Source organism: Panthera tigris, chromosome B3 (genome assembly GCF_018350195.1).
Source record: "Panthera tigris isolate Pti1 chromosome B3, P.tigris_Pti1_mat1.1, whole genome shotgun sequence".
NCBI classification, from domain to species: Eukaryota; Metazoa; Chordata; class Mammalia; order Carnivora; family Felidae; genus Panthera; species Panthera tigris.
This window is the reverse complement of record NC_056665.1, coordinates 15,037,996-15,053,339: the sequence shown is the minus strand read 5'-3', so window position 1 is coordinate 15,053,339 and position 15,344 is coordinate 15,037,996. Positions and strand designations below refer to the sequence as shown.

Genomic DNA, 15,344 nt, shown 5'->3' with positions numbered 1-15,344 from the left:
CTCAGTCTTTCCCCCAGGTTTGTTTGAAAGTGGCGAGAAGCAGCGATCGCCCCTCTCTCTCTCCTCGGACTATTGTTGCATTTCGCGTCTAACTGGGTTCTCTCACACCCCCGAGCGCCAAGAGGAGGAGGGGGAGCGGGTTGGGAAAAGAAATAAAGCGAGCTCAGATCAGATGGAGGAGGAAAAAAAAAAAAAAAGAAAAAGAAACCAGCAAGGAAAAAGAGACACTTAAAGGGAAAGAGTCGCCATGTTTAGCAGCTTTTTTAAAGATCTCGTCAATTTCACACAGAACGCACTCGCTGGGTCCCAGCCCTCGTCTTTTGTCCAGTTCAGTTGCAGCAAAGATCTTTTGTTCTAACTCAGCGTGAAAAGAAAAACTTTCTTTAAATGCAATAAACTTAAACCAAACTCAAGACTCTAAACAGATCCTCCTCCGGCCACTCTAAACATATACAAGGGGTTTTGTTTTAACCCGTTTGAAAAATTTTGGGTCCTGTTTTTCTGCCTCGCAGGCCCCCAAGCTCCTTGCTGAAACTTAAGAGTGAGAGAGAGATTTCCAATGACTAGAACACATGCTTAAAGCATAATAAAACAGGGACTGGCTTTTGCTTTGAAAATCATAAATTATAATTTAATGCCAATAATAATTTACAACAAATGGCTGTTTACAATAAACTAACACAAAACAAACAAGGAAAAGGGCCTGTGTTTTACTTATTAGAGAAACTTCACACACTCACATGGATAGCACTTGCAAGAGGAGAAAATAAACAGCAACCGACAAACCTGGAGCTAAAAAGGTCAGCGATATTCTGCCCTAAGAACGTACTTGTATTTCTGGATGTATATATCTACAGAAAGAAGCTGAGGGTCAGCTGGAGAACTCTGCTCAAATGCACACATCAGACAGATTTTTCTGGTCTACATATATTGACTGGAACTGAGTATCAAAGTTTAATACACTTTACAAAATGATCCCCTTTCTTCCACCTGCCCTACCCACCCGCTTTTAAAATTGAACCACAACATGGGGAAGTATGGTGGGGGGTGGTGCTGGAAAGCCTCAATAAGAACAAAATTGCAAGCTCCCACACACTGAGCTTCCTCCAAACCAGGAAAAGAGAAAGAGGAAAAAATAAAAAACCTCCAAAACAAAATAGTCACTACTTCCAAATCAGCACACCCTGTAAAGTTTCCTTCCTTCTTTCTTTCTCTTCTTTTTCTTAATTTGGCTTCTAAGGACAAAGGATCCCAAGAGCAGTACAGATTGTATCTACACAATCCGAAATGTCAAAATGTCGATGTGTTTTTATGTACATAACTCCAGTGGAAAAGACTCCCTTGACCTGTGGTCATGCTCTCACAGAATGAACGTAAAGGGGGGGGGGAGGGGAAAGACAGGCCAGCGGCAAGTTATCATATATACACTAACAACAGACCCTTCAGCACTATAAGCTATATCACTGAATTTGAAATCCTCTCAACAACCAAGCTAGATGAGAACCACAGAGTATTTTTAAAAAATCACACCTACTTAAGGAAAAACTCACTGCAAACAACTGCCCTCTATTTACAATGCTGTGATTAGCTTGCTAGAACTGTCTTTTGCTGAACAGTCAGAAATGTACAAAACAGTATTTTTTTCTGATCATAAAATAGATACTGATCTCAAGATTTCTAATACTTTCCACAATACCTTCCCTAAGCAGGCACTTAAGTGTGACAAATATAAGGGCCTTTTTTTTTTTTTTCCTGGAAAATCCATTTTTAATTAAAAGGAGGATTAGGTGAATGGGGGTGGTTTACTATATCAGTATGGCACTTCCTAAACCATAGATAAACCATTAACTTCAGCTTCTCCCCCCACACACACACCCAAATTAAACAGGCAAATAAATACACTAGTCCACCTTTGAACAAACTGAGGGGAGTAAACACATGAAAGCCCCCAGCCCGGCTCAGCGAGAGCTCACAGGGGCTCTTCTCGATGGAAAGACAGTGAGTGGGGACAGCCAAACAGATTTCAGATATCAAATAATATTTTAATTTCTGAATACTTTCAATTTTCCTTGGAATATAACACACAAAGACTCGACCAAACAGTTCAGTTATTATAACTTTTACAGTATACAGAAATGTTGCACTTAAAAAAAAAAAACCTTCAGTTTTTTTTTTAAAACACAAACTGTAAACTCTAAGATACTGAATCAATCACGTTACCTATAAGTGCCAACAGTGTTATTTTGTCATGCTGATTTCAATGGTATTTTTTAAAAAGGGAAAATATCAACAATTATAATACAAAGGGTTTGCAAATATACAAACAGATATAGGATTTTCATAACAATTCAAGAACTAAGCGGGACCCAATTCAAATTACAAAAGTTCACTTTTTATTCAAAACCTCAGCACGTGTCTTGGACACATTCCTTGGCTGCCAATAAATTCCACAGTTCATTCTCTTTCTTAAAATATTTTTAAAAAGCTAGGTTTGTCATGGTGTCTTTTTTTGGGGGGGGGGCAGGGTAGGGGAAGTTAAGTGTTGTGTGTGGTTCCTCCAGTTCTCAAATTAAAGAGTGCTCAACTTCACCTAAAATTTTTGGTCACCACTTGTAAGTGCGTTTCCATCACCTTTGAGTTGCCTTTTAAAGTTTTATGTCTTCCTATGGTATTTTCATGGACTCAGTTTTAATTCTTGCAGAACATATAGTTTAAGGATACACAGTTTTTAAGAAGCCAAGATTATATCAAAACTTATTATAGAACCACAGAATAAACTGGTTTGGAACCAGAAAAGTACAAAAAAGAACAGCTAGAGGTACATAGACACAGGACAATTAATAATTTGGAAAAAAAAAAAAAGACTTACTTTCTCCATTCTGCTAATTTTCTCCCAATCTCCTTAAATGCACTTTTAGCAATATTTTTCAAAAATTTACCAAAAAAAGAAAAAGACTAATTTCCTTTTTATACAAAAATGATAAGTAGCAAGTTGTTCTGACCGACACAGGAGTTTTTTTTTTTTAATGCATTCTGTAAAAGTTCATTTGACAGTCTTTTTTTTTTTTTTTGAAATTCACAGTCCATTAAATTCTTCCCCTCTCTTCTTTTAGCAAACTTGTAACATCCTTTTATATCCTTTCTTAACAGAAGGAATTTAAGCAAACAAACCAGTCTTTTGCCTTTTCTTTCTCTCTGTTTCACTCCCCCTTCTTATTTTGATTTCTTATTTATTGAATTGCCATATACGGCCAGTTAAAACTGCTGCCGGACAGTAACATATCCCGGATGAGGGTTTCGATGGGGGTTTTACCTACCAAACGGACGAAAAACAATTGCTCTATGACTGAGGAGGAGACCGTGCGGAGGGAAGGGAGGCGAAGCAAAAGCTTTCCGAATCGCGTTGGTTGGTTGGGGTACTGGCTCCTAACGTACTCTTCCAAAGCACACTGGGACTTTTCCTGCAAGCTTTCCACATGGGCTACATCAGAGAGACCACAGGCATCTGGAAGAAAGTTTAAAACAAAAAAAAAAAAAAAAGAAGAAGAAGGAGAAGGAGAAGAAGAAGAAGGATTCAGTCATCAGATTAAGAGGTTTGAAATGGGTCACATGAGGTGTGTGTGCAGTGCTTTGTCAAACTGCCCCAACCGGAGTTGGAGCAAATGCCAGTATACTGAAAACTTGGATGGAGGGGAGGTGGGGGGGTTGGAGAGCACGAGATGGTCCTGGGGGTATTTGCTTTAAAGTAAAACACAGCTCAGTGCACCGCAGGCTTTCACGCCACCAGAACTCAGGCTTGGTCCCTGGGAGGCCCAAGCAAAGTGCACTGGGTGAATCTGGCTCAAGTCAGTTGATGGACAGACAAACAGATGAAACCAAAACAGCCAGTGCTCCTCCCCCTCCTCCTCTGTAAATAAGAGTTTGGCTTATAATTATATATTGGGGGGGGGGTGGGGGTGGTGGTGGGAGAGGAGGGCCACAACCTGGCCCAGCCTCTAGTAATGGCGTCCACGACCCAGCCTCAGATTCTCCCCAAAGAGGGCGACTCATTTTTCTCCAGTCTTTGAAACTGATTTAAGTGGCCCTTTAAAACTGATCTTGTCAGTTTAGCCCTATTGAAGGGCAGCCATGCAAACTGTGATCTCTCTGTTCATTTGAGCTGTTTCTTTTCCCCCCTTTTCTTCTCTCTCCTTTTTTCTCCTACCCCCCTTTATTTATTTATTTATTTATTTATTTATTTATTTATTTATTTTAAAACCCACTTCCCTCCCAGAAGAAACCCCTCCCTGTTATCTTCAGGAAAACACTTTTCTCTTTGGGGTATGTGGAAATACAATAAGTGTCTTTGAAATGAGAGGCTTCTCAGTGAAGGCGGCGCAGGTTGTGACCTGACCTTTTTGGGCGCCCCAGACAAGACTTGGGGCTAACACATGCATACTGTGAATCCTTAAAACAGATACTTGAAAACAGCCGCCACTACCTCCAGCCCCCAGAACCAGAAGACACATGTAATTTTCTCATGTGTGCATCCAGGGACTCTGCATGTAAAGAATGCATAGGTGTCTGTGGTCAGGAATTAAAAGATCTGTCTGCATTGGACTCCCTCCCTTTGCATGGGTACACTGTGTGTCTCCCTACGAATCAGATAAGAGGGACCTTTATCTCTTTGTGAGGCGATCTGCATTCTCCACACAGGCCTCTGCATTTTGCAAATAGTAATAAATTAAACTCTTACGACAGTATCAGGCATTTCTTTCCTTGAAGAGACCAAGGGTAAGGCTAAGAGCTAACAATGATATGGAGAAATTAACAACACCCCCCCCCCCCCCGACGTCTGGGATCCTTGGCTGGGTGGAGGGTTGTGGGCTGGGGGTGAAGGGGGCTATGGGGTTAGGGGAATATCCTGCCTGTACATTTGCATCAGGCAAATGTTCTAGTTATGACAGTTCCCCTGAGAAAAATACTCCAGATCCAAGCCTCTCTATACAGCTCTTCCTTGCCCAGACACTGCCCTTTAATTGATTACCTAAGGACTTTCAAAGGCAGAATTTGGGGTGGCTGTGGGGGGAGGTTATGTGTTAAAAAAAAAAAACAAACCAGCAGCGTATAACAGACAGTGGGTTAAGGACTCAGAACCTGCAATCGATTGAGCTAATGACTTGGGTCCCCAGATTTCCTTCAAACAATAAGGAAGAGACTGTGAATCTTTTTGTCTGCCACGAGAACTACCCAGCTCTCCGAGTGTCCTGGTTACAAGCTGTAAAAAACTGCAGTTCCTAGGTTCCAAGCCCCACAAACGTCCAAATGTTTGTAATTCTTAATTGGGAACCTCTTTCCCCCCCTCTCAGCCACGACAAAGGGATCAGCTGACAACTTAGAAAGAGAATGGAGAGGGGGTGATTTCCACCCACCTGGGATGTGCTGAACTCAGCCTGAAGGCAGCCAAAAGGCTCAGGTGTGGCCCAAAGTGGAAAGCCAGACACCTTCAGAAATCATTTGGCCTCAAGAGTTAATTAATATTAGATCTATTACTCACACAGGTTAAACTACATACAAACTAATTAGATTTCATAACGCAGTCAATGATGGTTTTATATCTCTGGCAACATTCATACCCAGCCCAAGTTGGCATACATTTTGGGTTGTCTGAAAATTGTCTGAAGTGTTTGCCTGGGCAGATCAAGCTAGAGGCCAGAGTCTTCAACCCCTTGCAGACATCCTGGACAGTTATGATGCCCCCTTTCTTCCTCTTGCCCCCTTCCTGACAGCCTTCCTCCTCTCCTGGCAGTCTGCATTGTTTTAATAAGAATATGATTTTGAAAACTGCTGCCCTCAGGTTGGGTTTGCCTGGAGCTCCAGCTCCCACTGAGTTAGCAGGCAAACTTTTCCCCTGCAGGGGCAAACTTTTCCCCTGCAGAGATGATGCCAGGGCAGCTGCAGGGCCCAGAGGCATCTCCTGGAGACTCAGTCAGGGTGACAGAGAGAGCGCCCTGGGGCAGAGGAGGCTGCACAGGACCAGCCAGCCCAGGAGGCCTGGGCCAAGGGAGGGCACAGGAACACGCATGCCAGTCTGGCAGGCTTGAGAGGCTTCCCCGTGGCCCATTTTGAGAGCATGTGCCCTAAGGGACCTTCCCGAAGCCCCAGCCTTCCTCTCTTGTCCCCAGGACAGGCCTGGCGAGGCCCAGCAGCTCTACAAAGTCCCCACTCCAGGTTGCCCTCAACAGGCTGGCCTTTCCAGGGGGAGGCTGGGCTCACTCTGGGGACTCCCAAGTTCTCTGGGCCCTAACTCGGAGCTAGGAGTCCTTGGGCAGGAGAGGGCAGGGCTCCTTCCTACCTGAGGTGAACAGGACTATGGCCTTGAGACAGCTGTACTCGGCGGAGTCGACGTGCAGCGCTTTGAGCTTCTCCACTTGCTCTTGGAAGATCCGTATGTGGTCCATAAAGGCGACCACTCGGTCGGCGGACATGGGTGAGGCGTGTAGGCCAGCGGCGGCCAGGAGCGGGGCGACGTGGAGAGGCATGGAGCACTGTGCCGCGTTCAGCACGAACAGCTCGCTCCAGGTGAGGCGAAGCAGGGCCACCTGGTCGGTGATCTGCAGGTCAGGGAAGAAGGGGATGTTCCGGGCCCACTCGACGGCGCTGAAGAGCATCCGCGCGGCCAGTTCGCAAATGTTCTCGATGCCCATGATGTTGTTGGGCTGCATGCACTGGCTGCCGAAGCGCGACGTGGGGTAGGGCTCGGCGCGCAGCAGCAGAGAAATATATCCGGACAGGTACGAGTGGCAGTTGAGAGGGTCCCCGTTGGTCAGCGCAAACTGCCCGTGGGTTGGCTGGGTGGGCGGCATCCTGCCCCTCTGCACCGCTGCGGGGAGGAAAGGAGACACCCCGCCGTTAATGACCAGCCTCGTCGGTCGCCCAGCTCCCCCGGCAGGGTCTGCCCCAGCCCGACCCCCGCCTGACCCAGAGCCCGCACCGCGCCCGAACAGGCAGGCCTGCCCCTCTCGCCAGCGCGCCAGGGCCACAGACCTGGAAGTCGCCGGGAGCCCGGCAGCACTCCACTCAAGCCACCACCCAGGCAAGCTCTGGCGGCCAGAGCGGCACACTTGCCTCCGAGGCCCGCTCGGGGCTGGGCCGCCGAGGACCCAGAATTGGCCGCTTTGCCTCGGGGTCCCCGGCACTGTGGGCGGGATGGAGCATTCTGGGGGCATCTTTCTTCTTTACTGCTAAACAGCTGATATTTCTTATTGATTGGAGGAGAGGGAGCGGGAGGGGCGAGTCTGGGGGGGAGGGTGAGACGCTTTTGCAAAAGACACAAGGGTTCACCCCAGACGGCCTGCGGCCACCGTGCCACGACTCTCCCCCCAACCCGGCAGCCCCAGCCCCAGCCCGGCGGGGAGCCCCCCGGTGAGAGAAGAGCAGAGAGCCGAGGTCTGGCGGCAGCCTGATCAGTGTGCTCGAAGAAAGAGAGACGGAGGGAGAGGGCGGAGAGAGAGGCCGGCCGAGGCGAGAGGAAGCCGGGGAGAGGCGGGGAGCAGGCGGCCGGCGCCGGCGCAGCCCGGGTAGGGCCCGAGACGGCCGGGGAAAGCTGGCGAGGCTCGGGCTCGGGCTGTTATCTGACGCCGGACCGGGAGAGTCGCTCTCGCAGAAACACAAAGAAAGCCCGGCGTTCGCTCGCCCAAGCCCGGAGCCCGCGCCCGGCGCCGAGCGCGCCATTGGCCGAGCACAGCTCGCGGCGCTCGGCGAATTTCATATCACAAAGACCCAACTCGCGCAGAGCGAAAGCAGCCGCCGAGGGCCCCTCGCCCACCCGTCCCTACTCCTATCGCGCTCTCCTCCTTTCAAAAGTGAAAGGAAAAAAGAAAACAGAGGTATTTTTTTTTTTTTTAGCAGAATGTTAATCCACGGAGGGTCACATGAGCGCTGCCCGGGCGGCAGCGTTAATACGGCGAAGTGCATAAAATTGCCATTTGTAATTTGAACCTCCTGTACAAAAGTACAATCTCAGGTTGGTTTTTTTTTTTTTGAGAGGGTGGGGGCTGGGGAAAGGGGTGGGGAGGAGGGACATATGTTGAACATGCAGGAAAAACAAGGGGGAGAGAGGGAGAAATCGAGAGGAAAGACGGAGAAGTAAACCAGGCTTTTAAAACAACAACAGACAACACCCCATCCCTCGCAGAAAGGCGAACTCGAATGAACTCGCAATCAATGCAAAGAAAATGAAACAGCCCGAAGAGAAAGTAGAGGAGGAAATCAGTCGGCCAAAGCATGCGGATTTGGGGGGTCTGGGTTCCAGTGCAGAACTTGCTTCTAGTATAAAACCCCTTTCAGCTGCAATACGAAGAGAAGAGCTTGGGGCTTCTGCGTCCTTACCCAGAGCAGGCTAGCCAAACGCACCCAGGGCCCCGGGACCCCAGGCGAGGGTGGGGGGGAGAAATGAGAGGCCGATACCTTCCCGTCTCATGCCCACTTTGAGGCACTTTTTGAGGCGGCAGTACTGGCACTGGTTGCGGTGGTGCTGGTCGATGGGACAGTTCCGGTTGGCGCGGCACGTGTAGCTCAGGTTCCTCCGCACGCTGCGCTTGAAGAAGCTCTTGCAGCCCTCGCACGTGAACTGGCCGTAGTGCTTGCCGCTCGACTTGTCCCCGCACACCACGCACTCGATGTGCTGCTGCTGCTGCTGTTTGTCGCCGCCGGGGCCGCCAGGGCCGCCCTGGCCACCGGCCGCCGTCTGGGCCGGCGTGCTGGCCGGGCCCCCTTGGCCCGGCGTCTGTGGCGTGTGCGGGGCGCCGGGCGGCGGGCCGGGCACAGGCGGCGCCTGCGAGGCCTGGCTGCCCTGCGAGCCGGGCACCTCGTCCTGGGGGTCGCGCCACGTGCTGACTACCATTGCCATATCTATGGGGGCCGCGTCCGGACTTCCTGCTCCCCTGGCTGCGGGCGGCGGCGGCTCCCGGGTCTCGGGCTCCGGCGCGCCGCCTTTTGTGTGTGCGAGGGTGCGAGAGGGCGCGGGAGGGCGCCCCGGGTGGCTCGGGGGCTGGTTGGTTGAGGTTGGTTAGTTTTTCCTTTTTTGTTTCTGCTTTTGCAAAGTTTTGTCGATTGCTTGTCTGGCCCGGTGTGTTTGTTTTGTTTGTTTCCCTCGGCTCAGCTTTGTTGGTTTCGGGGGGCTTTCGGCCCGGAGGGGAGGGGAAGGGGCCAGGGGAGAGAGAGTGGGAGCAGAACGTGGAGAGAGAGGGAGGGGAGGGAGAGCTGCAAGTCGATTGTCTGGCTTCAAGACAGAAGTAGGAGGCAAAAAAAAAAAAAAAAAAAAATCTCTCCAAAGATCTCGCTCGCTCTCACTCTCTCCCTCCCTCTCTCGTTCACTCTCTCGCTCTCAGAGCTGGTGTGCCGAGGAGTTGGAGTAGGAGGAGGAAGAGGAGGAGGAAGAGGAGGAGGAGGAGGAGGAGGAGAGGCGACTGTCCGGGGGCCAAGTCCAGGGCAGCCCACAGTCAGCCATTCAGGAAAGCCATCGAAATCAGGAGGACTGGGAGAGCGGAGGCGCCGGTCGCGGGCGCGCCCAGAGAGCCGGGCAGGCCGGGGCGGAGGCCGGCGGCCCGCGGAGTGGCCGGAGCGCTGCCCGGGTCCGGGGGAATCAGCATGAAAGTGGTCCGCGTCGGGCGCTGCGCGGCGTCGTCCTGGCGCTGGGCCGCCGCCGCCGCCTGCCACGGGCGCCCGGCGCGCGCCTCGCTCGCTCTGGCCGCCGCCGCCCGCTTTCGCCGGATGGAGGCCGCTCGCCGCTCCCTGCGGGCCGCCCGGGCCGCCGCCGCCGCCGGAGCCGCCGCCGCCGCCGCCGAAGCCGCCGGGTCGGGCCCGGAGCCGCCGCGTCTAGCGCCGCCGCCGCCGCTGAAGCCGCTGCTGCCGCTGCTGCCGCCGCCGGAGCCGCTGCTGCTGCTGCTGCCGCCGCCGCCTCACACACATAGGGAAAGAGTCAACTCGCCGGCGGCGGGGGAGAAATGATAAAAGAGAGAGAGGAGGGCAGATCACCACCTAGAAGCACATCCTTCGTGCGCAGAGGGGGGAGAAAAAGACGGAGAGAAAGAATGAAAGAAGGGAAAAAAAGGCAGCACGGCACCCGGAGAAAGGAGGCAACTCGGGGAGAGGAGGAGGAGGAGAAGAAAACACACACGCGCGCACGCACACACACACCGCGGAGAGAAAAGAACAGAGAATCAAAGTGATCAAATATGCTAAAAAGGGGGGCGCGGGAGGGAATGCGATTTATAGGCGCCGGGGCTGGCAGAAGTGGCTTCTCCGCGATCAGCTCACTGAGCTCTCTATATAGTGAACTTTGACACGACTGCTGCAACTTAGCGCACGTTGCCATGGTGACGGCGCGCCTTATAAGGCAGCAGCCGGGGTTGGCCTGGCCAGGCGCGCGCGCGCCGCCCCCTCGTCGTCATTGGCCGGAGCGCGGCGGCCCCGCCATGGCGGCCGCGGGCTCAGCCCGGTCCTAGCGCGAGCGGCGTCGCGGCCGCGGCGCGGGGCGCGCGGGGGGCCAAGGGGGGCGGGGAGGGGGCGGCCGCGCCGCCACCACCGCCGGGCGGGGGATGGGCCCGGGCCGGCCCCGGGCACGCGGCCCCCGAGCTCTCCGCACCCCGCACCGGAGGTTTCCGCCCCAGCGGGGAGAGGAGCGCGGCGCGCACACACAACGCCTCTTAAAGGCTCCGCGAGAGGCTTTGGATGGAATCGAGGACTTCGCCTCCCGCAACTTGGCGATGCCACGAAATCCGTCGCTCGCGCACCACCCGGGACTCCCGGCGCATCTTTGTGCCCACAGTGCCAGAGAAAGAGAAAAGTTCCCCGGTTTCTTTGCAGAGGGGTAGTGGGTGGGGGTCAGGATAGGTGCCGAGAACCGAGCTTGGAGGCATTTTGCAAACGAAACATTTGGTCAGATCCGGGTGACGGTAGACCCTTCTCTTAAGCAACTCTGATCACTTGCTTGGTTTTGTGGCTTGATAGACATTTTTTTTTTCCTTTTTAGAGGGAAAAAAGAAAGAAGCCATTTGGTATCTCTCTTTTTCTTGCAGGGTTAACATTTCACAGGTATGTGGCCTGACATTTTAATTGCTCAAATGAAACATCTCGGATGCTGAGAAGCACAAGTAGACTTCATCTCATTGTCATGACGCAATTAAAATCAATTTTCCTCAACTTCATCCTCTCTCATTAGTTGTAGCTAACTCACAAGCCAACGTCCTGCCACACTACCCAGTCGTGGAGAGAGGTGAATAGACCGTTCTGTCCGCTGATGGACGAGCGGAGGCAGCCTCCCAGCCTCCTAGCCTCCCCTGTGCATACCCTCTGTACATACATGTAAGCGCACATGTATCAGATGCATATTTGTCAATGTACACAGACAAAGACTTCAGCGCCTATGCTTCTAGGTCATGGAACAGTTGAGGACGAACTTCATTGTTCCTCAGGTTCCTTTTAGGCATCCATTGAGTCATTAAAACACGACCAGCGATTCTGCTCCAGATTGGAAATAATACCAAGCACAACTCACAGGAACCACACACAAGCCACAGGCCACCTCAAGAGATTCACTGCAATAGGAACAACTTCATAGCCTATGCCAGTCTGCTTCAATGTGCTAAAATCATCAACATGGATGTGTCTCTGAACTCCAGGGCGTTTGGCTTTAAACATCACACATCTAGAGTTGGCCCCACGGAACACACTGTATTTCAGGGCAGGCACCTTTCGGTATGATCATGAGAAGTTCATTATGATTGTTCAACGTTTAGAAAACAAAATTTTGACAGCATCGCACACATTTTGCCCCAAGAAAAACTGTAAAGTTGGAAGCCAACCAGGTTTATGAACAGTTGAAATATTTTACATCAACCACGCTGAGTTTCAGGAAACATGAACACATATGAAGAGTAAAGTAATGACCCCAGGAAAGCATCCTTGATAGTGCAAAAAATGGACGAGATGAAAGGTGTAAAAAAAACCAACCATAGACCACACATACGATTGACCTGTGCTGGTGTGTGCTCTTTGCATTCAATAAATACCCTTTACCCACAGGCAGAATACAAGGTAGGTACTAAGTGAAGATATAGGCAGACAGGGGCTAGTTTTTAGGAGAGGAGAAACCCTCTTTACACTTCCTTGCTGAAACCTTCTTAGTCCTCACCCTTTCTCCGCTGAAATCACGTATTTCACTAAAGCTGCAGGTGCTGGGATTATTTGAAAGTTGTAAAAAAAAAAAAAAAAAAACCAACTACAGTGGACACTGAACTATCATAAACCTGGTGTACAATGAGATTGCCACAGAGAAGGCAGGCTGAGAATTTCAGGTTGATTAGAGACACAATATCACTTTCTCTTAAAGAGGACAGAAGGATGGAAAAGAAATCATTTCAAAGGTTTTTTTTTTTCCCCCCTTTCAACTCCTATGATTCAAGGGATTGCCTAATGCTACAAATGTCAGTAGATTAGGGGCAATCTCAGCAGAGATGTGGTGGGGCTGGGATGAGACAGGAAATCTAATGGACATACCCATCTCAATTTAATAGAAGAGAATAATTGATTGTAGGGAAATCTTAATCTTGCCTCTTGAGTGCAGACACTTCCATAGCAAGATCACCTTTTACAGACATGCAGTGGGAAATTTCTGAAAAGCAACAGCTTCCACAGGGCACTTAGAGATTTTTGGTGTTTGAAGTATGCTCTGCTCTGATGGACTTAGATTTAAAATGAAGAATTTCCCAACCTCCTACAAAACTGGAGCCTGCCACAGCACACGACCACAGGCTTCCCATGAAGTCAGACGTGTTTCACTCTGTATTTTAGATTCATTCAGTTATGGGGATGCTATTAGAAATTCAAAACAAATAAATGACCATATCAATTGTAGTTAATTTTACTGCATATAAGAAGAGAAAGGACTGCAGACTGAGAAAAAAAAAAAAGGAGGGGAGAATATTTTCAAATGCCTTCTTCAGAGATGCTCATTTCCCTTGAATAAAACAGCTCTAAGACTAAAAGAGAAATATCAATATGTCGTTACTGTTCAAAAAAAAAAAAAATCCAGCCCAGTCTTTTATTGCAGATGTAAATTTATTTTAATGAGGGGAATGGCAAGCTTTAATTTGGCTGGAGAAAGTTGGAAAAACATTTGTTTTACTCTGGTGGAAAAAAAAAAAAGTAAAGCAAACCCACCCAGGAATATGATTTTCTTGCAGCAAGTGGCCTGACGGCTGTCATTCTCCCCAAATGAAATCACAATATGAATACAGACCCCAGCAAATGCCGAGTTTAACTCTGAACTCGGTAGAAACCAGTTCTGTCCACCAGGATTCATTGAATTCCTCCTTTCCCTCAATCTAGTTCGTGTGTGTTTTTTCTCTTCCACCACACTGGAGCTCCATGAATAGGGAAAGGGGTTTCCATTGTGTCCCTCTGAACTTCCAAGTCAATGCAATTTTTAACCACTGGCTTGTGGTACTTTGAAAATCACCAGGGGCTGTCAGAGTTGGGTCCTCTGAAAAATTTACAGTGCTAAATCAGAGCATATGCTGGGAGGGAAAAAAATTGCTTAACATTGGAGCAAGTACAGTATCTGTCTGCCCCCTAGTGTAAGAGTCCTCGCTGCCTAAAATTCAACTTTAAAAGAAAAGGAGCTCTTAAAGGGAAACGACTTGGAGCTCACGTAGGCATACGAGAATGAAACTTCTGTACATTTTAATCTGAATAATTCTTCAGGATTTAAAATTAATTGGCTCTAGCTTGGTTGGACCGGACTCGGATCTCGCCACCGCTGCGTTTCCCGAGTCACTGGCGGGGAGAGGTGATCTTCTTTTTTTTTTTTTTTTTTTTTTTTCCTCCCTGAACTGGGTTTATGTGCGTCCCCCTCACCCCCTCCTCTCTTTTTCTTTCTCTGTCTCTGTCGTCTCTCTCGCTGGCTTTTTAAAAATGAGGAACCGGTCCTTGAATGTTCTGGACAGAGCACAGAATTGCTTCTTAAGTCAGCCCGACGCGGTTGCAATAGACAGCCGAAAGGTAAACGTTTGCCTGAAATCCGCACGCCAGTTCCGCCACCCCGCCCGATGGTGAGTACCCTTCTCGTTGCGATTCTCCTCCTAGCTTTAACCGAGCGCTTGCCTCCCCGAGCCGCGGCGGAGGGCGCCGGGCAGGACTTTCCTCCCTCCCTGCCTGGCTGGCTGTCAGTTGCACAAGGTTGCAAAATGAAGCGCAGAGGCAAATCGAACAGTAAATGCTGATACGTAGAGCGAGCCTCGCAGCTCCTTTGCTAGAAAACCGAGTCGTCTGTTGCTTGGAAAAACACGCTTATAGGACTGGCTTTTTTAGTTTGCTCTCTGGAAGGAAAGGAGTTTGAGGAGACAGGACGAGGAGATGGGGAGGCACGGCAGTCTTTACGCTTCGGTTTAATCATATTTTGGCAGCTTTGCAATTGTATTTTCCCCCCCTCTTCCCCCCTCCACCACCTCCCCTATCACACACATGTAATAAAATATGGCAATGCATTGAATTGACTGTCCCCCCCCTCCCCAAACCCCTGAAACCACAGTCCTAGGCATTTCAGACACGTTAGCAAACCGATTTTTTGAAAAGCCCCAAGTCACCCCCAGCCCCACACAGCACAAGGAGAAAAGTGAGAAAGGAGAGAGAGAGAGAGAAAAAATACTGTAAGTAAACATACCAAAACCATATTTGCCTTGTTCAAGGTCCCAAACCGCTTGCATCTTCCTTCTAAACTGGAATAACTCTCCTTTAGTTTGGCGGGTGAAATAAACGCTTTGTTGGCCCCCTGAAAAGATGTGTCTTTGATAATTAAAGAGAATCTCCTCCTCGGTGTTTATCTAAGCGATTGTGCAAACTGATAAAAAGTAGGCACTAGCCTGCAGGGAAAAAGAGGAAAGGTGAAGGGAGAGACCTTCCACCTCAAGGAAGTGCTTCCCCATGTATTAGGCGTTCTCAGCCTTGGAAAGCCCTGCACACTAACTTTAGAGAGACGAGGTTTCAGGGAGCTTTGTACATAGCTGCTGAGGAATGCGAGCCTCGCCTTTAAGAAAAAAAACCCCAAACCGTAGGTAGGAGATGTCTGGAGTGATCCTTGTCTCTCATCTCATTCCTTAGAAGGAAGAGTGCGTTGTTACACCTTGTTTGGGGCTGGAAAGACGAGACTTTAAAAACACCCGTCCAATTGAAAAAAATCTCCCAACTTAATGAGTTTAGTCGGAGGCTGGAGCAAACGGCTCAGCCTCGGCGGAAAACCGCCAGCAACTATAGGCGATATTGCAAAGCAAGACGACCCGAGGCACAGCCAAATTCCACTGTTT

General features: G+C 49.8%; 1 protein-coding gene across 3 annotated transcripts; it reads right to left on the bottom strand.

Annotated features, from left to right (window-relative positions):
- Positions 1-609: 609 nt before the first annotated feature.
- On the bottom strand, positions 610-15,067 carry NR2F2 (nuclear receptor subfamily 2 group F member 2). 3 transcript variants are annotated; one of them, XM_007078249.3, is made up of 3 exons: positions 14,705-15,067; positions 6,335-6,862; positions 610-3,505 (listed from the first exon to the last, which is right to left on the bottom strand). In XM_007078249.3, the coding sequence occupies exons 1-3, from the start codon at positions 14,745-14,747 to the stop codon at positions 3,231-3,233; spliced, it is 846 nt and encodes a 281-aa protein (XP_007078311.1). In that variant the 5' UTR covers positions 14,748-15,067; the 3' UTR covers positions 610-3,230. The 3 variants fall into 3 exon arrangements, with proteins under 3 accessions (XP_007078311.1, XP_042844075.1, XP_015391278.1); XM_042988141.1 differs by lacking the exon at positions 14,705-15,067 and adding an exon at positions 8,449-9,695; XM_015535792.2 differs by lacking the exon at positions 14,705-15,067 and adding an exon at positions 7,027-7,299.
- Positions 15,068-15,344: the final 277 nt, after the last annotated feature.